Below are 25,927 nucleotides of genomic sequence, written 5' to 3'. Positions count from 1 at the left end.
TGGGCACTGGCAGTAGTAGTCCTTTATTGGGGCCTCAACATCGGGTGAAACGGTGAACCGTATCCAAACGTTATATTTCGTTTGGCTTTTGTGTCGAGAATGTATTTGACATCGGAGAAGGTCTGGGGAGTGCTGGTAAAGCCACACCTCATAGTCTCCGTCATCACTTTAATGTTCGGCGATGTAACCAGGAGCCAGAGATATCTGATACGTTCCACACGTAATGGTTCTCAAGTAATCAAGATCGAGACGGGGAAACAGTACGGAAGATGCATCTATCTTGACAAACTCGGACCTTGCCCGTCTAGATAGATCCGGATCTATCTTGACTCTCTGAGCTAAACCATTCGGTGTTGTCAAACGGTCCTTCATACGTTCAGCCATTAGCCTATCTTTGGCATCTCTCTCTGGAGATCTCTGGTAGATCGGTCCTCTAATACCATTCAGACAGGCTGTGACGGTTCGGAGCAAAGCCTCAATGACATTGATAAAGCTGTTAGACACCAATTGCGTTCGGAAGAACGTCCAGTGTTTCAAACGACCATGATAGGATTCCACAATCCATATAGATTAAGTGATAGTTCTGTCAAGATTTGCGTGGACGTCAGAATGTTGACTTTGACCGGGTTTCAGGTATGACGGCATGCTAACATTGAGGCCAGAGGCTTCGAGAACTGGTAGGACATCTCTAAAACCTCGGTCAACGACAACGTTGTCGTCTGGTTGTAGCCAAGTAACTAGCTTGTCTATTACTTTTTTTGTAATTGTAGCATCATTTTCGCTGCCAGTGAATGGTCCTACGGTGTCCAGAATGTAGCCATCTGGTAAGGCGATGCTCATGAATATGACATAGTTTCTCTTCTTCTGGCCACAGTAGGACATTCTCTGGAGCTTGTGGTCGGAGCTTTTCTGGATATAAATATAGGTGCCATCTAATATGGCAGTGGCTTTATCTCCAAAAAATGCTTCTGAAAAGACAGTATTGTGCTCGAGCAATTGTTCTCTTGTCAAGTGATCCGAACCCACAAGTGTCAACACACTAAAGGTCTCCAGTTAAAGGTCGGTGCCCAAACTATTGAGGCCGTCCAAGCTGTGAGAAACCTTGGTGTATACTTTGATAGCTCTCTGAACATGGAGAAACAGATAAACTCAATTGCCAGTTTCTGTTATCACCAAATCAGAAACATTGGGGGTATTCGTCAGTTCATCACCACAGATGCATGCAAGACACTGGTACATTCTCTTGTTACTTCTAGGTTAGACTATGGTAACGCGTTACTCGTTGGTGTATCTGATACACTTATGAGCCGCCTGCAGAGGGTACAGAACACCGCAGCACGCCTAGTTACCCGTACTCGAAAGAGGGACCACATTACACCAGTCCTTTACTTATTGCATTGGTTGCCCGTGCGATTCCGGTCACAGTACAAGATTTTGATGTATACATACAAGGCAATAAATGGAACAGCTCCTGAATATTTGCAGGAACTTGTCACTGTTTATCGGCCGTCACGATCACTACGATCGGAGACAGAATCCTTGTTGTGCGTTCCGAACTCTCGTATTGTGACTTATGGTAACCGGTGCTTTGGAAAGGTAGCGGCCACTTTGTGGAACAGCTTACCATCTGCTACTAGAAAGTCAAAATCCCTGGCCAAATTCAAGAGGGATATTAAAACCCACCTGTTTACGTCTGCATTTTAGACTCTCACGCAGACGTCCTGTATATACATACTTTCACCACTACTTACTTGATTTGGTTACTGTGTTACATATGTTGATTACTGTGTTATACATGTTCTATAAATTTTGTAGTAAGATTATTATGTAATTGTGAAGCGCATTAGAGTATTTTGTCAAAAAGTGCGCTCTATAAATGTGGGATATCATATTATTATTATTACTATCGATGTGTCTAATGCCTGTACTATGGAGTGGAAAGTTTTGGACACACTTGACTTGGAAATTCCAAAAAGAGAAGAACACTGACTCCAGGAAATGTCGGTTTTCAGTTTTACCCAGAACAGTAATAGAGCATCGTGTGTAGTCTTGGTATATATACCAGATGAACCTGCCCAGGCCATGCATGCCGAGTCATCAAGAGAAGAAAAGCTTATTGTAAACGCTGGCTGGTTCTGTGAAAGGACGTGCGACACCTCTAGAAGGTCATTAATGATTTCGGACAATTTCGATGGTAACTGAGATTCCAAGGAACCTCTACCATCAAGGACAACCTCTGTAGACGGATCTAAGTCGTTACCAATAAGGTGAATGGAGCAGACGCGGGATGAGGTGGGACACCACAGTTTGTGTGAATAGATCAGGTGATGTCTTGCACGTTTTGGTAAGACTGATGATTTTGTTCCATTTTTTGGAAAGGTAACAAGACAGAGACAGCATTTTTTGTGTGAAGATGATCCATTCAAAAGATCATGAAGGGTCAGCAACGGCAGGATATGGGACGGGGAGTCGTCTTCTTCCTCTATTTCCTGGTTCTGCTCGGGTTCAGGTTCAGGCTGATTTTTGTTCCGAAGATACTTTATGTAGCACTTCTGGGAAGTAAATGCTTGTTCCTTTGCTGACATCAATCCTTGTTGCACCAGCGTATCTAGGAGCCATTTATATTGTGGACTATTTACATTGCGTGCACTTCTGTTCTTATTGCCACTACGTTTCTTGAAGTATACTTGACACTCTTCTCCAACACATTTACCCTCCATCTTGAAACAATAACGATTGGTTTATGAAGCGTCGATAAAGTAACAAAATAGCAAGCCACCGATGATTGCTGTAAACAGCTAATACTTAGTAGTTTGGTACAATTATGCGAAAATGTGTGATAAATAACGAACAACTAATTACACAAAATAACAAAACAATATAATAAATCACATTCAATACCTCCAAGAAGCGCAGAATTGATTGATTACTTAGAACAAAATAAAGTATTTCATATGAATAATCTATCTATTCGATGTGGCGTGGTCGGCAGGCACAAAGAAAGTGAGACAAGTCAGAGTCCCAAACCTGACAGAGCCACAACGCTTTGGAGATGGGACAATAAAACAAGGAAATTGAGACAACAATAGCTAGCGTCGAGTGAATGATTTCGTAATAGTATAGACAAAGACAAGAAGATACGGATAAATGTACAAGGCCACACGATCAGACAATTCAGAAGAGGACAGCTTGAGATAGAACAGTATTCATGTATCAGGGTGTCCTCAGTGTAAATCTTTATATCGATACTATTTATTTAGTCGTTACACATCATAAAACTGTCATGAAAATATCCGCTCTGATATTCAATGTAAAAGTTTGTATATAATAAGCTATATAATAGGGTTTCAGACAAGGTTGTTACTCATTTCCCCTTTTCTTTCAATTACAACCACATTCAGGCGGCGATATGAGAACGTTCCACCACATGGAATTAACTGATTTTTGGTACACATATGAACCAAGTAAAGCTCTATCCGATTATTTGATGGAAATTTGCATTCAAAACTATATAACGGGAGAAAATTGCAAATTTATGGCATTTTTCTTCATAATTGTGTCTCTGCAAGTGCATTTTCATCCGAGAATATTTTTTTTAATGTTTTATGAATAAACACGATGTTTTGGAAATATTTATCAAAAGAAATTTATACTATGTTGCGAATTACAATTTCGAGATAACCTTCTTTTATTTACGAACTTATGTCTTTGATGCTGAAATTGACAACTTTATAAAAATACATTTTCACTGAAATTATGAAATCTGGGTGTCGGAAAGGTGTAAAATTATTTTTCGGAAAAGAAAAAAACAGTAGTTGAGCTAGATAAGAAATTATACGGGGGCAGGCTCCTATGGAGAATTAACATTACTGGAAACAGGCCCTTTGGATCTGGAAAGGTCATTGTATAAAGTGCTTATTATAATGATTTTAGTATGTAATTTTCCCGATTACCTACCAAAATAGTGTGGAACTAGTTGTAGTCGGAAATTTTTACAACGAAAAGTTGTGTGCATCACGGAGACCATGTTAAGAGTTTTCTGACAACTTTGTGTTACCCATGGGTACACGTCCGTCCGTCCCGTACCATCGCGCCACTTTCCGAATCAATGAGTTAAAATATCTTGAGAACTTCCCAATAGATTTGGTTCATATTTACACCGATACTATGACATGTTTCTACACCGATCGTATTAAAATGACCATCGGTCAAGGTTAAAAGGTCAAGGGTCACATTTATCAGGCTCCGCTAATTCATCAAGCAATGATAATAGGAGCGTTGTTACATCCACAATGTCATCGTTGTATCTTTTGGGATATAGACGATAATCATGTTTGGAAATCACAATATAGATGCTTTTATCTAAATCAAACAAGAAAATATTGATATATTGACAAAAGCTTCAAACAACGGCAAAATAAGAATACATTCAGATTTACACAGAAGGCCAGGGTGGAAAGCCAGAAAGCCTAGTCTTCTAGTTTATTGTCATTCAAAGAAAGTTCTGTCATTTTCAATATATTCTAGTACAACAACAACAGATAGGTTACATTATTTTCTATAAATTGAATTAACTTCTCTCAGACGCTGAAAAAACTGACAGAACTGTCAGTGAAGTATCCTTTTATATTAGTCATAATGGCTTTGTCTTGTGGGTTCACTGCGAGACCATGGTGTGTTTTGGACCTGTAGTGCTGCAGTTCTCGGATAACAGTCCGACCTTGATTCAACTTTCATGACCGTGAATTTATCCCGATTTCGTACCACAGATGGATAATACCAACATGACAGGTAGGTTGGTTTCGATGTTGAATGTATAGCAGTTCTAACTTTTAAAATGATGATTTATGAGAATTGTATTGTGTGTTAATATCCTTGATAGACACGATATTATGTGTGGAAATTCAAAGCAGATTGAAAAGAACCGAACAAACATCAAACTGCACAAGTGATCAACCATGGACAGTTCGGTCGCTGGAACTTTAAACGTTCAGTGCCAAGATAGGTGTACACACTTACATATAATACCTACTAGAACCATTCGTCAGTGCCAAGATAGGTGTACACACGTACACATAATACCTACTAGAACAATTGTTCAGTGCCAAGATAAGAGTACACATGTACACATGAAAAACACATCAAAACGATCCTTACACATTAATAAAATGACGTATACACTTAATACAGTTTCAATAATCCTGACGTATTCAAATAAACGTACACACGTAAACAAACAAACATGAGAACAATTCTTCCGCACAAAGATAATTTTACACGCGCTTATTCTATTTCTAAACAAAGTTGTAAACAGATACGTCCCTGGTTTAAACAATCTCCCTTTTCAATGTTATTTATATCAACTATTGTGGATCGGCATAAATGGAACATGAAAAACGACTTACACCTGTAAAATAAAGGTTCATTTTTCAAACAATTTGATAGATGATCTGAACTTTGACAGAAATCATCCGACGAAGGGCCAGCCCCGGTCTGGTCTGATATTTGTGATGTTTTTCACCTCAGTAGTAGAATCTTTTCACCCATATATTTTGTAAAGAATTGTGAGTCATCCCTTTTAATACAAGGTTGACTAATCAAACTACGTTGTGTCATATGGCAATAACTTTCAGCTATGATATAAGCGACTGACACAATTTTGTTGGTATATTATCAAGGATGCTGCTCCCAAAATGCCAAAAACGTAAGACAGAAATTTCGACAGTTTAAGAATTCTAATGAGGAGGGTTTTTAAAAATGACCTTGGTTATGTACCATTCCATAATGCTTGTGTTTATGAAGATGCTTATGATGTCTAATGGGCACACGAGTATCTGCTAACAAACTGAGTTGTTGATGAACATCTTCCATATAGGGAAAAGGTTCTGCACAAACGTTTTTCTCATGATAACTTAAGTTCACTTTGGACGATCGATCTCAAGCAGGATTAAAAATGTTTCTGGTGAGAAATATCTCGTTCAGTACCCATGCACGGAATTCGTAGAAATGCGCTAAATGTTTACTGAACCAACGCATATTTAATTAACATCAGGACGTTGCTTAAACATTTTCGAAAGAGTGAAAGTTTTTTTATGGAAATGATTGGAAAATCCCCAACTACAGACACCAGAGAGCTTAACACTGATACTGGAAGTATGTCCTTTTCTTGAAAATTCTGGAAGGTGTCACTTTGTGGAAAATACGAAAATCCTTGTATACGTGATACACACTAAGAAAGGGGATCATAAAAGTAAGGAAAATTACAGACCTGTGAGTGTTTTACTTGTCCTATCTGAAGTTTTTGAAAGGATTCTTCGTGATCGACTATGCTCATTCTTTGATCCAATTCGTTTTGGCGGTTTTCGGTTGCCAGACACTTTTCTACGAGTGGAACTCGATCCTGGAGGACTGGCGTCAGGTCTTGGACAACAATATCTGTTCACGGCTAGACTGTTCATCAATGCACCTTGTCAGCGACAGACTCCATGCGAACTGGTCTGGGGGCAAAATGGTTTTCCCAAGGTGTCACTAATTGGCCCATTGCTTTTTGGCATCCTAATTAATACTACATTCTCTCTTTTGCCAAAAGTCACAACACCATCCTGTCAAATACACTGGGAATGAGAGTTAGGACTTAGTGAGTTGATTTAATTGTAATGGAAAGCGAATCTGGCCAAATTTCAAATCATCTGCCCAGACGATAAAACAAATCAAATTATTCCTTCTTTCAACATTGACAACAAATTAATTGTGAAAGTTCTGTTAAACTTCTTATTCCCAAAACGAATGGTTGTTACCTCGCTAAGAAGCGCAATTTTTAAATATTTTATTTGTTTATTTTACAGTTATTTGCTACTGCTCTCCGGCATTGCACATCTGAAGTATGAAAATCACTAGAAAATCAGAAAAGATAGAGGAAAGGTCACTCAGATTTGCAGAGAAAAAAATATACTCTGCATTTACACATACTTTTAGAAGAAAAGAATTGCTGTTTCTTTTATGTCAGACGACTTGGAAATATGGCTATGGAAGTGTTTTAATATTTTAAATGGTATCGATTCACAGTACATATCTGATTTGGTGAGCTTTAAAAATTCAAATTATAATATCAGGCGCGACCTCACTGTTACTATTCAGCAGGTCAAGACAACTTGGTATGATAAGAAATCCTTCAGATTGGAGACAGCCCGGGTGTCGTCCAGCTTAACTTATGAGACATTCCGGAGACGATTACACGCCTGGGGCAGGTCGGTATGTAGTTACAGTGACGTATAATACATAAACCATGAACTTGCATTACATATGCAATATTATTCAGTTAATCCTTTGATTTTCTTACCGCTGTTTTCCTTTCTTTGTTGTCTTTTTTCTTTCCCTTTCTTTCTATTTTACGCGAAACGAGTTTATAACGCCATTCTAGAATACTTTCTAAATACTGTTTTAGATTATGATATATTAGCATGAATCCTGTTCCTTTCATTTATTTACTTATTTCGACATATAATTAAGACACGCATCTCTTGAATGATATGCTGCATGAGCATTTTGTTTGCACGACCTTTAAAATTAGTTATCCTACTATTTATTCAGCTTACTGTGATGCATGGCTTCGTTGTGATATTTTGTTGTGTTTATCATTGTATTGCTGTTTTAGTCACACGAGAAGTTCAGATTCGACTCAATCTGATTAAAATACATACCTCAATGAACGGAAGACATTGAAGTGGTACATTAAGATCTGTATTTTAATCAGATTGGACTCTACTGTGCTGAAGTTCTAAAAACGTGATTAAATAAAAATGTCTCGTGAATCAAGCGGATTTGACGCTTATCTTGGACTTATTCAAACTCCAGTGTGTGTTTTGCTTAGTATTAAAAGAACTAATTGTAAAAAAATACGTATTAAAAATGACAACATTTTTGCTGTCCTAACTGAGCTTCGAACGACGACTGACAATGTTATGGTCTTTGCGACGCATGCGTAATTCTCTTAGTAACTACAAATAATATATTTTTAATCCGCATTAAACAAAAGCGGAAAGCATCGAAGCGTTTAAATAGTGTCACATTTTATTGAATTTAATTCACAATTTTTTCTTCAAATTTTAAATGATTTTGAATTATCATATTATATATTTTATGTTAATTTGTTTTAAATTGGCAAAATATTAATCTCAATCCAAGGTTGGTTTCGTTTGTTTTCGAGCACCTGTTTTTAACCCCAGTGCATCCTATTGTCAAAACGAACGGATAGTGTCAATATTATCACCCGACCACCGCAAACTACAGCAAAATGGAGAATTTGAAAGCAAAGGCCAGGTCAAGGAGAAAACTGGTCGAAGATTTACACCGAAAGAGCCACTGTAAGCTTTTCTTAATTCCTACAGCGATAAGTTGTGATATATGTTAAAGTCCCGTTGCAGTGTCCATTTCCGCTAAATGTTTATATTAACAACGCACACTTGTACAAGTTACATGACCAGCTAATATGTCTTACATATAGAATGCAAATACGAGCACATTATGTGAATACACCGTAATTTCCAGTAAGTTTTGATCTTCATTCTGTTGACAATATATGTGTGAAGACTTGAAGAATAAGAGTTTTAAATGTCACTTGTCAGCTGATCAGTAAAAGGTTCATTGCGCAGATTACAGCCTTCTGTCAAATTAGATTGTAATAGTAATTAAGGGGTAATGTCCTGTCCTACCATTAGTCCTGATTATCCTTGTTTCTCTGGCCTAAACCATAGACTAAGAGTTTTTGGTATCTAATTAATTCACAAAGGTAGCTAGCTCTCTTGGTATTTACAATATTCAATTCCTCCTTCACAATCTTTAACCTCAAAGACAACAACCCAGCCTAACCGAACTTTCCTGTGGCTCCACACCACACTTTTGGCATATTGGCAGACAATTAACAGGTGGAGGAAATATCAAATTTGCATACATGTTTAATACACATTATATGCCAACTGCAGTATGGATTTATTAATAAAAATAGCTGAAATCTCTTAAACAGATAAAAGTCGCATTAATTTATGACAAGTTGAATTATTTTTAACACTAAGATGTTTACTGAAAGTGCTGGCTCCTTAAAAACTTGATGTAATAGTCCTGCCTTAGTAACTGTACATGTACTACATGTATTTAACATGGGCTGGAAGTACTGCACCTATTTTCTGTACTTTTCCATGTATAAATATTTTTTTTATTTTTGCAGTTGTTTGATGTCTCAGTACTAAATAAATGTGAAACAAAGTAAACAAATTGAAAAAGCAAAGTTTAAAGTGATTTTGACAATATTTAGTAACAAATTGGGGTATAATAGACCAGTTCGCATATCAAATTTATCACTGATGTTGGTACCCATTCTTCTATTCACACTAGAAAATTTGATATATAATAATTCAACCACTAGATAAAGCCTATGATAATACAGCTACATACATATATATAACCTTCGTCTGAAAGGAAATTTCCACCTGACGAGACAAGTAATTAAAGTGATGTGTCCTATCAACTTCTACACTACATACTTGCTCCTTCACAAGTCTTCATCACTAAAGACAACCATAACCCAGCCCATGCAAGTTCTTTATAATTAAAAAGCTATTGCACTGATAACAAAACATTTCATCTCCTATAGCTTACTTGCAGTATGGGTTGCCATTATGTCAACAAATCTGATTTCAATACATATATTATAAAAAGATTGCAATTGCCTTGCACACACTGGGGTTTGAACTAGCCATTTCCATCTCTCTGTTATACCCACCAGCAAAGATGTAGTAAGGTAAACTGCATCTAGAACTTTACACTACTTCTTACTTCACAAAGTCTCCCCTTGCTCCCAAATGTAACTGAACCTTTACCAGGTTCTTTTTCTCCAGCAAAGCTTCTCATTTTTCATATATTGAATGGTCAGCAACATAAAATCCTTGTAGTAGCTGGTGGCTACATCACTGAACAACCTATTTGAGGCCCATCACATGATATCTAGAGCGATTAGGGTAAAGTGTCTTGCCCAAGGACTGTATTAGTACATTCCGATCAGGTTCTTAGCTTCTTGTGTCATGGTTGACACAAAAACATCAGATAATAAATGGCCCAACTAGCAGCTTCTAAACTGGTCTCTTTCAAGAATAACTCGGAGACAAGTCACAATTTACTTTCAACTGAACTGAATGATATAATGAGATAAAATTTCATTTTACCATCTATATATTTTATATTATTGCTATAATACCAGCTTTAAATGAAAATGGAAATTTCATTTTCCAATGTACTGATCTGAGATTTTAATGTTTCTTTTCCAGTTGAAATTCACGAGGTTGAGCTTTTACTCAAATTGCATCAGAGAAATGCAGATACACCCGGAAAATCTGACAAACCAAAAATTGACCGACAAAAATTTGCAGATATTCTGTATGAGGAATTTAAATTGACAGATGATGTCTTAAATGATCGTAGTAAGTTGATCTTTTTTTCATAATGCATACATGTATGTGTACTACAGTATACAAACTAAGCTAAATCACTCTCTGTAACTAGGCTATTGACACATCAAAAAAGGCCTCACATTATGTCTAACTGGAATGATAACACTGATCGAGTATTACATCTTGTATGTGCCAAATACAAAATACGTTTGATATATTCCGTAGACCTTTCATGACAACTTGGATATATACATATATTCATAAGTATTAAAATCATGCAAACTGAATAGTCATTAATTGTTTATTTTTTGATGGGTTTGGCTATACTATGCAATTTTTATTATCTTTTATATTCACCTGCTGTAACATTCTCTTTGATTCCTTTCATTGAGACAAAATATTACTGATAGCATACTGTTTTGAGAAATATTACTGATAGCATACTGCATTGAGAAATATTACTAATAGCATACTGTATTGAGAAATATTACTGACAGCATACTGTGTTGAGAAATATTACTGACAGCATACTGCATTGAGAAATATTACTGACAGCATACTGCATTGAGAAATATTACTGATAGCATACTGTGTTGAGAAATATTACTGACAGCATACTGCATTGAGAAATATGACTGACAGCATACTGCATTGAGAAATATTACTGATAGCATACTGTGTTGAGAAATATTACTGATAGCATACTGTGTTGAGAAATATTACTAATAGCATACTCAGTTAAGAAATATCACTGTTGACATCGTGATTCATAATATCACGAGAAAAATACTATCTAATAAAATATTTAAATGTAACCTTGACTTGGAATCAATTAACTTCAAAATAGGATTAGGATTTTCCTTATTTGTTTCTGGTCAAGTTTGCTTCATAATGTCATAAAATATCTACCAGAATAATATTCCGATATGACCTTGTAATCTTGATCTTAGTCAGGCTATTTCTTAATGGATTCTATTTAGTGTTGGCTCATATTTCTTAACAAAATGTTTACCAGTAAAATAGTTCAAATCAGATGTTGACTTTTCTCATTGTGATCTTGACCAGTGATTGGGCAACTTCTTTTAAGATTTCTGTCAACTTCACTTCATAATAATGCTATAAGGAAATATTTGCAAGTAAAATATTTCTAATTTTACCTTGACCTTTAACATGATGGCCTTGACCTGTGATTAGTTGTTTCATTATGTTATCAATAAATATGTATCGATAACATTCAGATATGAGATATTCTTGTGCTGTATACTACTAGTTCTATCTAGAGTAATGGTGACCTTAACTTTTGACCTCTGAACTTGGAAAACATTAAAGCCATTGAGAGCTTGCAATATATGAGAAGAAGTGACAGAGCTATAGATATTTTGCAGAAACCAGTTTTCTATTTATTGTTATAGTGACTTTGGTTATCAACCTCACAGACACCCCTAAAATCACTCCAACCCACTTCTTCGAAGAAGCATTGAGTAAAAATTGAGTGTAACTATTGTGACAAAACCAAAAAAATAGACAGACAGGCAACCAGATTACTATAGGGCATTCATAATGAAATTGCCTGACTGACAAAGGTAAACTTAGCTGAATAGCAAAGCTTCTATTGTGATGAATAGAGTCCAAACCTGCATTGAAATTGTACATATTTGCTGCCCTGTGTTTAAATAATCATTTTCCTTTTTTTCCAGTTTTCCGAGCATTTGACGTCGATGCAGATGGTTATTTGAGTGAGGAAGAATGGGTTCTTGGCCTCTCCACATTTTTGAAAGGATCTATAGAAGAAAAATTGAAATGTAAGTTTCAGAGGAGTTTTTATACCATAGACATGAAATGATGCAGAAGGTGAAAAAGATATTATGTCACATGTTTAGAGAATAGCGTATGTACCTTCTAGTAATTTAACATAAAAATATTTAGAACAGAAGGAATTTAATAGAATTACATGTAATTTCATCATACAAAAAAAACATTACTGATAATTTTAATGAAACTAAATATATATATATATTTAAAACGACTAAGAGATTTTCTGTTAAATCTCCCTTTTTGGTTGGGTGCAGTTGGATGAAGTTCAGTGAGGAAATAGACAAAAATCTTTAGAATTCTTTTTCCTTAAGTTTCAATAGAGTAATTTTAGTCAAACAAAACCAAGTGAGTGATGCAGGCCCTATGGGCTTCTTGTTCCTGCAGTGATTTGCCCAGGTCGTCAACACATAATCAAAAGTGGTGGGTGAATACACGATAACATTAGTTGCAATAGCTGTTGTGTTATCTTCATGGAAAAAAAATCACAAATTAGTTTTGATCGATTGAGAGTTATAATTATAAAGGCATTATCGTTGTTCACTATGATTTGTACCAACCACAGGTACAGATAGCAATTAACTTCATGTGTGCTGCCAAATAAATTTTAACCAATATATCCACTTTTGAATTTAAAAGATTTGACCAACTTCAAGTCAGAAATATCTTGCAACAACTGCTTGCCATTTACCAAAAGGCCTTGCTTATGTTACTGGGTCTGTGGCATGTTGCAATGAACTCATAAGTTATCCAAATGGATGACCTTTACTTAATTTCACAGACAGAGGTAAAATTTGTAAATGTTTAGCCAGTAACATTCTAGATGGCAGACAATCAGGTTTGATTAAATTAGCAACCTTGACCTACTTTCAAAGTCAGATAGGTCAAATGTGGCAAAATCTTCCAAGAACTACTTAATGAACATGTACATCAAATTCTTTTAGTTATAACTACAGAACAGTTGAGAGACAGGTCTATTAGGCATCTTGTTTAGAGTGTTAGAGACAAATTATTTTCTCTAGGGTTTCTGAAGATAAAGTTCAATTTCTAATGTATGGAGATGTGATGTTATTTTAATTCTGTGTTTGTGTCTTTTAGATACATTCAAAGTGTATGACCAGAATGCTGATGGCTTTATATCAAGAGAAGAAATGTTCCAGTTTCTGAAGAATTCAATCATAACAGTAAGTAGATCTCGCATTGATCTTGTTTCACACCAGCTAGACTATGTAAGATTGGAAGCTATAAGGCAACTGGGCTATGATTTTGGGGTAACTGTTGTGAAGATTCCTTGGCAGTGTTGGGGGATGGTATGGAATTAGAGATAGTGACCAGTCAACAAATATTACATCAAATTATCACTTCTTTTCACGTCCTGCCTTTTCTCACTTTTTTCCCTAAAAAACATATGGAGATGAAAATGTAAAATCTATAACTTCACATATCTGGAAATCTCAAAACTTCAGAATTTGATTATTGAGTTGCTTACAATCACACTAACACACCTACATTCTCATAAATGTTTGCATAAATTAATTTCAGCAACAAACAGAAGAAGACCCTGATGAAGGAATCAAGGAGCTGATAGAAGTTATACTGAAGTTAGCGGTAATTATTTCTCTATGTTTAAATTCATTACATGTTAATACCAAAAGGATTGATATCTGCTAATATGGCCCTTTATAATTGATATGTTTTCAACCAACATTTGTAACCATCATATACTGTCTGAACAGTTTTTTTTTTTAGCTCACCTAGCCCTTTTTGCCAGCTATAGTGATCCTGTGCTGTTTGTTGTCTATACCATTTATCCTTTTGTCTATCAACTTTTCCTTTAAATGGCTATTAGTCATGAAAACCTTTGCAGATTTTAATCAAATTTGGTATGAAGGGTCCTTGGGGAAAGAGGGATTTATGTTGTATAAGCTATGGGTCCGGCCCCCCACCCATCAAGCATTCTTGGATGAAGGGAAATCAATTTTGTATAAATGTAAGTCACAATGCCCTGGAGAGGTAGGAGTGGAGCCCAATATGGGAAATAGAGCAAATTCTTTTAAATCCTACTCATCCTGTAGGAATGATTGGGTTTTGCCCTTATTTGGTTAGAAGCATTTCAGAAGTTTTTTCATAAGCTTTGGGTTTCAGCCCTTTCGGATGTGAAAGGCAGGACCCAACAGGGAAAATAAAAGTAATTCTTTAAAATCCTTCTGACATTCTTGATGAACAGATCTTTGTTTTGTACAAACAGTGCATTAACCTCCTTTTGGAAGAGAGCCAAGCATATTATGGGGAAATAGAAACAGATGTTTTAGATACTTTAGTTTAAATTAATCAATTTCAGGAAATTAAACTACATTAAGTCAGCAATACCTATGGACCGTATGTCCCTTGGAATAAAATTAAATTGAAATTGAATTGATACAGGCCATGTGGGCCTCTTGTTTTTTCTTCTTGATAAAACTCTTGTCATGATACTGTAGCCGGGTTCCAATGCTACAGTGTTTTATAAAATAACGCTGGATTCATTCTTTTCATACGTTTATTTAGACGCACCAAAAGACCCTACAATAACACAAATAAAACATAAGTTCATGTATAAGACATATTACAAACTACGCACTGTATGTTATACACTGGGCATGGAGTCAACTTTACTTTTTACACATATTTATATTTCCCGTAACGGTTACACTAAACTTCACGAATTCATCAAAATATATATATCCAATGCCAACACATGACAAACTATAGGATTTACCATTTGTATTACACAGATGTAGTTAATAGTTAAATAATATATATACATAATATACCTACCCTATCAATCTGACAGGGGTCTCAAGAGATAACATCCTTTTTTACAATAAAATGATCGATGGTTCTGTTGAAAGAAAAACAACAAAACGTAATTAACTATATTTGTAATAAATTTCTTTAAGATAATTCTGCAAAAATTACTATTCCCATTACAAAAGGAATAATGAAAAAACCACAAAGAGATATTTCAAATACTTACTATTTTAAAATGTATTTTTGCCACCACAGTCGTCCGTACGTATCTACATATAATTGCGACTGTCCATGTCTCTGTCCAGCACGTGAATAACGATACAGAACATACAGGTGCACGAACAAGCATGTAATCACGTGACAAGACATTTACATAACAAAACACAGGTGAGAAATTCTTAGAACATACACTGACAAAACAAACCGGTTCCACAAGTACATTTATAAAAATATATATAAATAGATAAAAGTAAAATTGACACTGCCACATACTCCCCCTGCAAATAAGATGACGTCCTCGTCAGTTTTTCTTGGTGACAAGAGACACTACTGCTTCTGTCATCTGTGGAGAGAGATTTAAAAATTCTTTTGAATTAGCTAGTGTCAACAAGTATCTGACTCTACGCAGCCAATCAGGCTCCTGGCCTGACATGACAAACTCACCTGAGGTGAACCACTTGGGTGGAGCTCTAACACGCTCCGACCTCCTGAGCTCAGTCTCTGGCTCCCGAGGTTGCTCACCCTCAACGTCTTGGGGTGGATCGTCATCAACAACCTCATCATCCCAGTCAGCTGTATGTGGACCGTCATCCTGCTGAACTGGAATATCTGTAACTGTAACAGATTCTTCTTCCGGTGTGGAAACATGGACTACCACTGATGAAGTATCACTTTGATCTTCGGGCTCCACCTCCACATCCTCACTCACTGTTTGTTTTGGTTTAGGCTTCCTATGCCTTGGCGCAGGTTTAGGCCTTGTAGGTGCTTTATCATCCATGCTCCTGGAATCTGGCGTCAAATATCCAACTGGAAGAAGATGGTTTCTGTGCATGGTTCTTTTTCTTCCAGTACCATCCTCCCGTTGAATGATATATACTGGAATATCATTGTTTGGCTGACTTTCCACTATATAAATTTCACTCTCCCATGGGTCAGCAATCTTGTGCCGGCCTTTGAATGCAAGTACTTTGACAAGTACTCTGTCTCCTGGCTCCAAGGTGGCACCACGTACTCGTACATCATACCCCACTTTCTGTTTCCTTTGTGCTTGATCAGCATTCAATAAAGCCAAATGATATGCTTGCTTCAAACGTTCACGTAACTCCTCAACATATGCAGAATATGAGGGTTGATCAGAGTCTTCATCCTGCTCCCTAACGCCAAAAGCAACATCAACTGGTAGTCTGGGGTGTCGACCGAACATCAGGTAGTACGGTGAATACCCTGTTGTCTCGTGCCTAGTGCAGTTGTATGCATTAGTGAAGGGTCCAATAAATGACTTCCAATCTTTCTTTTGGTCTGGATTCAATGTGCGAAGCATTTCAAGCAAAGTTCTGTTAAACCTCTCACACAAACCATTTCCTTGCGGATGATAAGGACTTGTCCTCGACTTCTCTATTCCTAATAGCAGACATAACTCCTTTATGAGATCTCCTTCAAAGTTAGCTCCCTGGTCGGAGTGGATTCGCTTGGGCATCCCATAATGGATGAAGAAGTTATGGTAAAGAGCATCTGCAGTAGTATGAGCCGACATATTCCGAGTAGGTATGGCTTGTGCATATTTAGTGAAGTGATCGGTTATCACTAAAAGATATTGATAATTTCCTTTGGCTGGTTCTAGTGTAAGAAAGTCAATACACACAAGTTCCATTGGCTGTGATGTTTGTATGCTGACAAGTGGGGCTCGGGTTCTTGCTGGTGTCTTGGCTCTGGTACAGCGATCGCACAGCTTCACCCATTCCTCTATGTCCTTGCACATTCCAGGCCAATAGAATCGATCCTGTATGCTTGACGTCGTCCTATCACGCCCAGGGTGTCCTATGTCATTGTGTAAGGCCTGAAGCACCCTCCGTCTCAATGACAAGGGCAATACTAACTGAAGTGTATCATCTCGAGTCTTCTTGTATAGGACCCCTCTGGAGAGAGTTAAGTTGTAAAATTTCTTTGCATAGACCTTGAACTCATTACAATTATCCATAAATCTTGTTGGCCTCTGATGATTCCTGACATAGGGCAATATGTCACCAATTGCTCCGTCCTCACTCTGTAGTTTCCTCATCTGTGTGGGTGTGTATTCTCCGAAGTCTTGTCCAATGTCGGTATCATCTAAGACCTCAGCTGACATGCACATGGTTTCCATAAATGGAGATCCCTCAGTGATGGCATTGCACACAGCTTTGATGCATTCCCTGGTAATGTGTTGGATGTCTGTCCTACAATCATCCTCAAGTCCTGGGTATCTTGATAAAGTATCTGCATCCAGGTTGTTCTTTCCAGGCTTGTAGCGTATGTCAAAGTTGTATGTAGCTAAGGCCGACAACCAGCGATGGCCTGCAGCATCCAGTTTTGCCTTCGAAAGTACATAGGTTAAAGGGTTGTTATCCGTGTAAACTGTGAAGTGGTTTCCATACAAATAATCATGAAACTTGTCGGTAATGGCCCACTTCATAGCTAAAAATTCTAGCTTATGAGCTGGGTAATTCTTCTCCGTTTTTGTAAGTCCACGACTGGCGTAAGCAACTGGACGGCATGTACCATCATGGTCCTGATACAAAACAGCTCCCAAACCGATTGAACTGGCATCTGTATGAAGCTCAAATGGTTTGGTGTAATCGGCAAATCCAAGAACAGGTGGTGATGAAAGAGCTTCTTTCAAGTTTTGGAATGATATTCTTTCCCGGGTGCCCCATTTCCACTCAACTTCTTCCTGCTTCTTAGACTTTGCTGACTTCTTATGAGTAGGTGGTAGTAAATCAGTGAGCGGTCTGGCAATATGAGCAAAGTTGGGTACAAATTTGCGATAATATCCGGCAAATCCTAAAAATTTTCTTACATCTTCAGGCGTTGATGGTTCTGGCCAATCTCGAATCTTTGCAATCTTGTCTGGATCAGCTTCTATACCAGCCTCCGATACAATATGTCCTACGTACTTCACTCGATTCCTGAAGAAACAGCATTTCTTTGGCGACAACTTCAAATCGCAATCCCTGAGTCTCTGAAATATCTTTTCAAGACGACGTAAATGTTCTTCATAAGTATCTGAAAACACAATAAGATCATCCAAATTGATAAGACAAATGTTCAAATGAAGATCACCAAGACATTCTTCCATTAGACGCTGATAGGTCGCTGGGGCGTTGGACAATCCAAAAGGCAGACGGTTAAATTCGAAAAATCCTAACGGTCCAACAGTGAATGCTGTTCTTTCTTTGTGTGGTTCATCTATCTCCACCTGGTGGTAACCACTCTTCATATCCAGCACAGTGAAAAACTTGTTACCACTCAAACAGTCTAAGATCTCCTCTATTCTAGGCAAGGCGTAAGAATCTTTGATAGTGCGATTATTCAATTGCCGGTAAACCACACACATCCTTAAACTGCCATCTTTTTTCCTCACCAACACAACATTAGAAGTCCATGGTGAATGCGACTTCCTGATGATCCCTCCTGACAAAAGTTGCTGAAGGTGTCCTTTAACCTCCTCCAACATGGATGGTGGGATTCTTCGGTGACGTTGCTTGAAAGGGGTTTCGTCTTCAAGTCTTATCCTGTGCTGTACCATAGTGGAATGACCAATATCATTATCATGTTTCGAGAATATATCCTCATACTTCTTGATCAGTTCCATTCCCTCACTAAGCTGATACGGTGACAAAGGCACATCCTTCGATGAGGAAAAATCTAGGATATCCAATATACTGAGTCTCTCCTTTTGCTCCATGGAGGGCGGTGGTTTCTCCATGACTATTGGTTGGAGCTCACAAATCACTGCCTTTGGATGGATGGTCAGTGTCCGGCTGGTGACATTGGAAAGCTGCAAAGATACAGTTCTATTTTTATCACCGAAATCTATGACTCCAGGTGTCAAATCCAGTAATGTTGAAATGGTAGCCAGTTTCGATGGCTGCAGCATGGCGCAGGTCTTATGATAGCTTATTGCTTTGTCAATGTAACCTTTCAAAGTAACGTAGCTATTCGGCTGCATCACAATACTTTTAGTCTCCGCACATCTAACAAGACCAAGTCTGTTTTCATTCCTGACTAACTCTCGCTCCCTTAAAGACAAACATCTGAATGCAAGATACCAGGGTGAATGAAGATCTGCTTGTTGTAGAAATCTTGCTCCATACTTACCTTTACAGGCATACATCATAGGGAACAGTACATTCGTGCCAAGTAGCAAAGGAACTGTTGAGTTATAACTGCTATCCGGGACAACTAATAATAAGCAGGTCAGTGACTCCCCACTAAGTCCAGGTACTGCTACATCTGTCTCTATATAACCAGAATATTGCAGGAGATTACCATCTGCACACTCCACATTCAGAAAATCTGTAATGGGCATGAGCTGACAAACATCTGACAGGAAGTTTCTGTAATAATGCTCAGAAATTGTTGAAACAGTGGAACTTGTGTCGAGCAAAGCTTGAACATTACTCTTAGCAAGGAACACTGATACTTCATTGGGTGTACCCACAAGCTCTCCGGGTACCTGGATCTTCCTATCCTGTACATGATAGTTAAAAGCTCTTCTCTCACAGCCTATGAGCTGCCCTTCTTCATAGGCCTCTCCCCGTTTAAATGGTCTAACCGGATGCGACACCCAAGCTTAATGTGACCTCTCTGTCCGCATCGCCAGCACAACGGGCCATCATCATGGGGTTGAGATGTCTTTGACTCCTGAGGGTTAAAATGACGCTGTCCCTGCTGAGATTGCTCTCCCTGTTGATTGGTCCAAGACTTGCCCGCTCCACACTTCCTGTTGAACTTCTGATACTGCTTTGTAACCTTTTTCATTTTAGCCATGTCTGTAGTCAACTGCTTGATCATCCCCTTCATTTCCTTTATGTCATCTGTTGCTTCAGAACTAGCCATGCAAGCAGGATTGGGCTTCGTTTTCATCTTTGACTCTTCAGGGTGGGGCTTCTTTGTCTGGGTCTCCTCCTCTCTATTCCTGAGATCTTGCTCCACCTGGCGGATTGCAATCACAAGACGATCAAAGTCTTGGATGGTGTCATACTTATGGCCTGTAATATCCTTTAAATCTCTTCTAAGGCCTGTCCAAAACATCGTTCTCAGCATATCTCCTGAGTGGGCATAAGTCACCTCTCTTCTCTTCACTGCTTTATTCAGTATATCCTTTAATCTACAACTCCAAGAGGCTGTATCCTCCCCCTCCTTCTGACGTGCGCTGTAAAACTGTGCCAGAAGTGCTTCACCCTTTTCCACAGTGCCGAAGATACTATCCATCTTGGTTAGGATATTTCTAACTGACACATCCAATCCAAGATGCATGACGACCGTTCCAGCTTTTCCCTTCAATGATCTTCGAAGTACATGGGCCACCACATCTTCTCCATGAGACAACAGCAAGGACTCCACCTCGTGCTTCCATAAATCATAGGATGTGTCCTTTTCTTCTCCAGAAAAGGTGGAAATCCTCACAGGTGGGCTGACTGTAACTGACACAGGATTGGGCATGGCACTTGCCCCATCTTCCTGTTTAGGATCCTTAGTACTGGTACTCCCCTTGGACTTGATCCATGACCGGAGTTCCTCAGACTTAAGTTTGCCTTCTTGGGGTTTGTAACCCATGGCTAAAAGAGTAGCTGTAATAACCTCAATGTCCTTCCCTGAAAATGATTTGTCGGACATGATGAATAAATAATTGGACAAAAGGCAAAAAAAATTTTAAAGCAATACACCTGAAACGAAATATCTACTAAAAAAACACATCAGGACCAGCTCTCTAACACATTTGTATTACGTCAGCTGTAAATAAACAATATTCATATCAAAATACTTAGTTTACACTGATCGCTGGGTTTTACCTGATATATTTTCCAAGTAATCCTTCTGAATGAGAAAAATGCTGTAAAATATTAGCTTAGTTCCAACAGCAAGGAATATTGAGTACAAGTTCAACAAAAAATCAACACAAGAAACACGCACACATGTACATATATATATAAAACATAAAGTGCAACATAAAACATCAGTCACAGAAATCAGGAATGTCAATTGCGAGGTCAAGTCAACTGTTTGCTAGTCAAAATAGTGACCGGGTAGGCAATATCTATGCGAGATCTACTTCAAATGACAAAAGAAAAAAAATGAAAAGTTTCATCAAAACTGGAAATCCTATCGGATATAAGGTAATTTGAATCTGGAGTAAATATTCCAAGTCGGAACACAAAATTATAGTTGGGTAGAAAATATGTAATAATAATTTATGGGGCGCCAAAATGTAGCCGGGTTCCAATGCTACAGTGTTTTATAAAATAACGCTGGATTCATTCTTTTCATACGTTTATTTAGACGCACCAAAAGACCCTACAATAACACAAATAAAACATAAGTTCATGTATAAGACATATTACAAACTACGCACTGTATGTTATACACTGGGCATGGAGTCAACTTTACTTTTTACACATATTTATATTTCCCGTAACGGTTACACTAAACTTTACGAATTCATCAAAATATATATATCCAATGCCAACACATGACAAACTATAGGATTTACCATTTGTATTACACAGATGTAGTTAATAGTTAAATAATATATATACATAATATACCTACCCTATCAATCTGACAGGGGTCTCAAGAGATAACATCCTTTTTTACAATAAAATGATCGATGGTTCTGTTGAAAGAAAAACAACAAAACGTAATTAACTATATTTGTAATAAATTTCTTTAAGATAATTCTGCAAAAATTACTATTCCCATTACAAAAGGAATAATGAAAAAACCACAAAGAGATATTTCAAATACTTACTATTTTAAAATGTATTTTTGCCACCACAGTCGTCTGTACGTATCTACATATAATTGCGACTGTCCATGCCTCTGTCCAGCGCGTGAATAACGATACAGAACATACAGGTGCACGAACAAGCATGTAATCACGTGACAAGACATTTACATAACAAAACACAGGTGAGAAATTCTTAGAACATACACTGACAAAACAAACCGGTTCCACAAGTACATTTATAAAAATATATATAAATAGATAAAAGTAAAATTGACACTGCCACAATACTTATCGTGGAGTGCTTGAATACTTTTAATGAAGACTAATTTTCAATATCATGATGTACATGGCCGACATACAGAATATCGGATATATGTTAACAAGACATCTATATTTCTTTACAGGACTGTGATCATGATTCCAAGCTGTCATTGAAGGACTATGAACAGACCATTTTAGAAGAAAATTTGTTACTTGAACTGTTAGGACCATGTCTACCATTACCAAAGGTATCAAATGTTCTAGTCTAGAATAATAAGATTGAAGTCAACCTTAACTATACAGACTGTAAATAATTTCACAGGATGCTTTGCCTCAACTGCGAAGTTTATTTTTAGGTCACTTGACCTAAATGGCCAAGTATGGCAAACCCTGATATCCTTCATGAGTTTGTCCCCTTTACCTTCATATTGCTACTTATTCTGAACTATAGAGTAGATTTTGACTAAATTTTGTCACAAGCATCCTTGGGGAAAGTGTAACAAATTCTCTATAAATTTTAGGTCTCAGCCTTCAGGGGCCTGTGGGAAGTGGAGGGGCCAAATAGGAAACTTTTCGAAAATTCTTCAAAATCCTGCTCCTCCAATAGGAACTATTATATTTTGCCTAAATTTGAACAGAGTAAGGGGTATTGATTTTTTTTTATAAATAACAGGTCATTGCCCCCTGTGGAAGGAGGGTAGGGACCCAATAGGTTAATTAGAACAAATTCCTAAAAATCCTACTTCTTCTGAGAAACACATTGTAAACTTCTTTATCTGTGCCATTGAACTGAAAACTGGTGAGGCTATTGAGGAAGGGAAGTCAGCAAAGTGTCATTCTTTTCTGGTCTCCTCAAAAGTTCATTATGGCAGCCATGGTGACCATTTTGTAACATGATTGCACAAAATCATGGTTTCCCTGCACAAAACCTGTTTTAAACTTTTCAAGTTCCACTTGCGAGATTAAAGTGAAACTTGCCTGAAATGACTGAGATGGTCCTTACTAAGTGTTGTTACTATTTGGATCAGTCCAAAATAAAATAGGGCTGCCATCTTGCAAAAACACATTTTGTAAAAAAATCTCCTCTTGTTTCACTAGTGTGTTTGAGCTAAACCTTTGTATGAATGTGGAGAAAATGAAATGAGGAATGCTTTATTGTCTAAACTGCCAAAATATTCTGAACTGTTTTAATCATTCAATAACTTACTAGTACTACTGTCATATTATATATAAGTCTTTATAGTCGGATGACTGTTAAGACTCTTGGACTTCTTGTATAATATTTTCCCCTCATGTTTTTTGTCTTTTTCAGTACACAAATAAATTCCTGTCATCGATTGGGTGTGATGTGACACCACTAGTGTGAATTCTGAGCCAATAAGGATCAGAGTAATGTTTACCATGGAGCAATATTGTGAAAAAATGACAAATTTATTATACTTCACATTTTTGAAAGTAGTAGAAGGTTGTTGTATAACTACCTTATGCTTTTACTGGAGACTAATTACTTATCTTTCTAACTTATCAACTGGTGAATAATTATGATTTGTCAAAATTATATTAATTGATTTTGTTCAATTAACGGTTAAAAAGCAGCTGTCAGAATGATTTTTTTTTTGATGAATGGATTTGATTTCATGCTTTCGAAATCATACATAATTTTTCAATGGCTGGGACTGATAATGGTGGCCAAAATTATAATTCCTTATTTTGTTTTCATGACTATAAATACCTGTTGTCAAAATTATTTCTATTTTTCAATTGACTGATCTGAGTAGGTCTGATATTTCAAAAGAGCTGTTGAAAAATGTCTGAAACATACCTGGTTGAAACGAAAAAAAAAAAAAATCTTGTGGTTGATCAAGTAATTTTAAAATATCAATACTCCGGTATAGATTTATACACGGTCTGTTACTTATCAAGTTAAAACATTTTTTATGATGTTGATTGTACAAGCTCAGATTGTTTCACAACAGAAAGTGATATCTTTTAGCTTTAGAAAGTTTGGGCATGTTTTATTTCATAATTATCACTTTGAAATAGCCATCTTTATCGCTCAAAATTACAGTGTCATTGACAAAAATGTTAACTTGAAAAAATGTGAAAGCTAAACATGTTGAAATTTTACATCTGCATTTATTTCAGTATTTCAAAAATAGTTAAGTAGTTTATCAAATTTTTTTTTGTTCACCAAAGAAAGGAGTTCTGATTTGTTTGTCATCTTTTCTCAGACTTAAATTGTTAACATATTTATAAAACATAGGAAAGAAATACAACACAACATTTCTTATTTCTTTTTTCACTTAAATATTTAAGCTCTAAGGTAAAACACTCTTCATTTTTTAATCATCCTCTATACTACTTTTCAGTGTATTTGTTATTGTCTCTCAATTATACATTACAGAGAATAATTTCAGTATGTTTCAGCATCCTGAAAATGTACGGCCCTTGAAAACCAAAGTTTGATACAAGTTAAGAGACTGGAAAATGTTCCTAGAATAAAAACAGGGTAAAAATTATTTTCAATTATTTTCGATATCTGGTGTGAAATGAGCATCACTACCAGAAAACTAACCTTAAAAGTCGTAAATTCAAAGTCGTACAAGAAGAAAACTTAAGAAATACGAGGGTAGTTAGCGTATTTCTTAAAAGCTACATAATCTATCATAAAACAAAGTCATTTTTCTTTTTAAATATGCTCTGATGGCAGTGTTATTTTCTGCAAAGCATGTTTTATAATCACATCTTTTTAAAATATTATTATATATTTTCTATTTTTATTTTAATTTGCAAAATGTTTTGAGTTATGGAGTTTACGCAAGACTTTTAATCAAAAGCATAATATCTTTTATGACAATTCTCGTTATTAGAGGGTTCTGGCCATGATTTTTCTGCTAAAAAACAAGATGCAATAATGTAGGGAGTTCCCTTAAAACGTAGAATACCCAAAGCTGCGAGTAGAAAAACAATTTGTCAACATGGAGATAAGAAGCAGTGATTTTGTGAGTGCTAATTACTGCTGGCTTTAAACAAGTATGTCTTTTAGAACATGTAGTTCACAAAGCTTTTGATATATCTGTATTTGATTTTGTATATGTTGAGTGTCAGTATCTACAATGAGTATTGTAAAATTACAGGGACGTCCATCTTTATTTCCCAACTCATCATCCAGGATATATCTGAGGATATAGAAATTTGTTTAAAAAAATGGTGTTGAGTTGTTCCAAGTCCCTGTGTAACACATACTAATAAGCTTTATTATTACATGAAAATCCTTTGTTATCAGTGTAATATCACCTAGCAGATTTGTGATGGGCTGAAGGTTCTGAATTTTTTCAATGTGGCATCTTTTTGTTATATACATTGTGACATCACCAAAGAAATAATTAGATTTTGTACCAGTATAGTAAAATTGTGTTTTTCACAAATGTTTGCAAAAAATATCTAAGTTATCTGATAAACTGAATCTTATATTCCTGTCCATTTCCCAGTATATGAAATTTATAACATTTGGAGTTTTGATATTACATATGCCTGGTACTCATATTACAAATCTTTTTCAAGAGGTAATAGCTTGTTTGCATTCAACTAATTTATGGTATTTCAGAAGTGTTAGCTTGAAGCTTGTATACAATTT

At 36.6% G+C, this 25,927-nt stretch overlaps 1 protein-coding gene across 1 annotated transcript; it reads left to right on the top strand.

The window, feature by feature from the left end:
* Positions 1–8,281: 8,281 nt before the first annotated feature.
* On the top strand, positions 8,282–23,974 carry LOC132565220 (calaxin-like). Its single transcript, XM_060229856.1, has 7 exons — positions 8,282–8,363; positions 10,320–10,472; positions 12,140–12,244; positions 13,353–13,438; positions 13,797–13,862; positions 22,434–22,538; positions 23,603–23,974. Exons 1-7 carry the CDS (start codon positions 8,294–8,296, stop codon positions 23,654–23,656), a joined length of 639 nt encoding a protein of 212 aa, XP_060085839.1. The 5' UTR covers positions 8,282–8,293; the 3' UTR covers positions 23,657–23,974.
* The last annotated feature ends 1,953 nt before the right edge of the window (positions 23,975–25,927 follow it).

The sequence above is a fragment of the Ylistrum balloti genome, unplaced genomic scaffold (assembly GCF_031769215.1).
Source record: "Ylistrum balloti isolate Yb309-2 unplaced genomic scaffold, AGI_CSIRO_Ybal_v1 Utg369702, whole genome shotgun sequence".
Taxonomy (NCBI): Eukaryota; Metazoa; Mollusca; class Bivalvia; order Pectinida; family Pectinidae; genus Ylistrum; species Ylistrum balloti.
The sequence above is the reverse complement of the archived record's forward strand: the minus strand, read 5'-3'. Positions and strand labels throughout refer to the sequence as shown.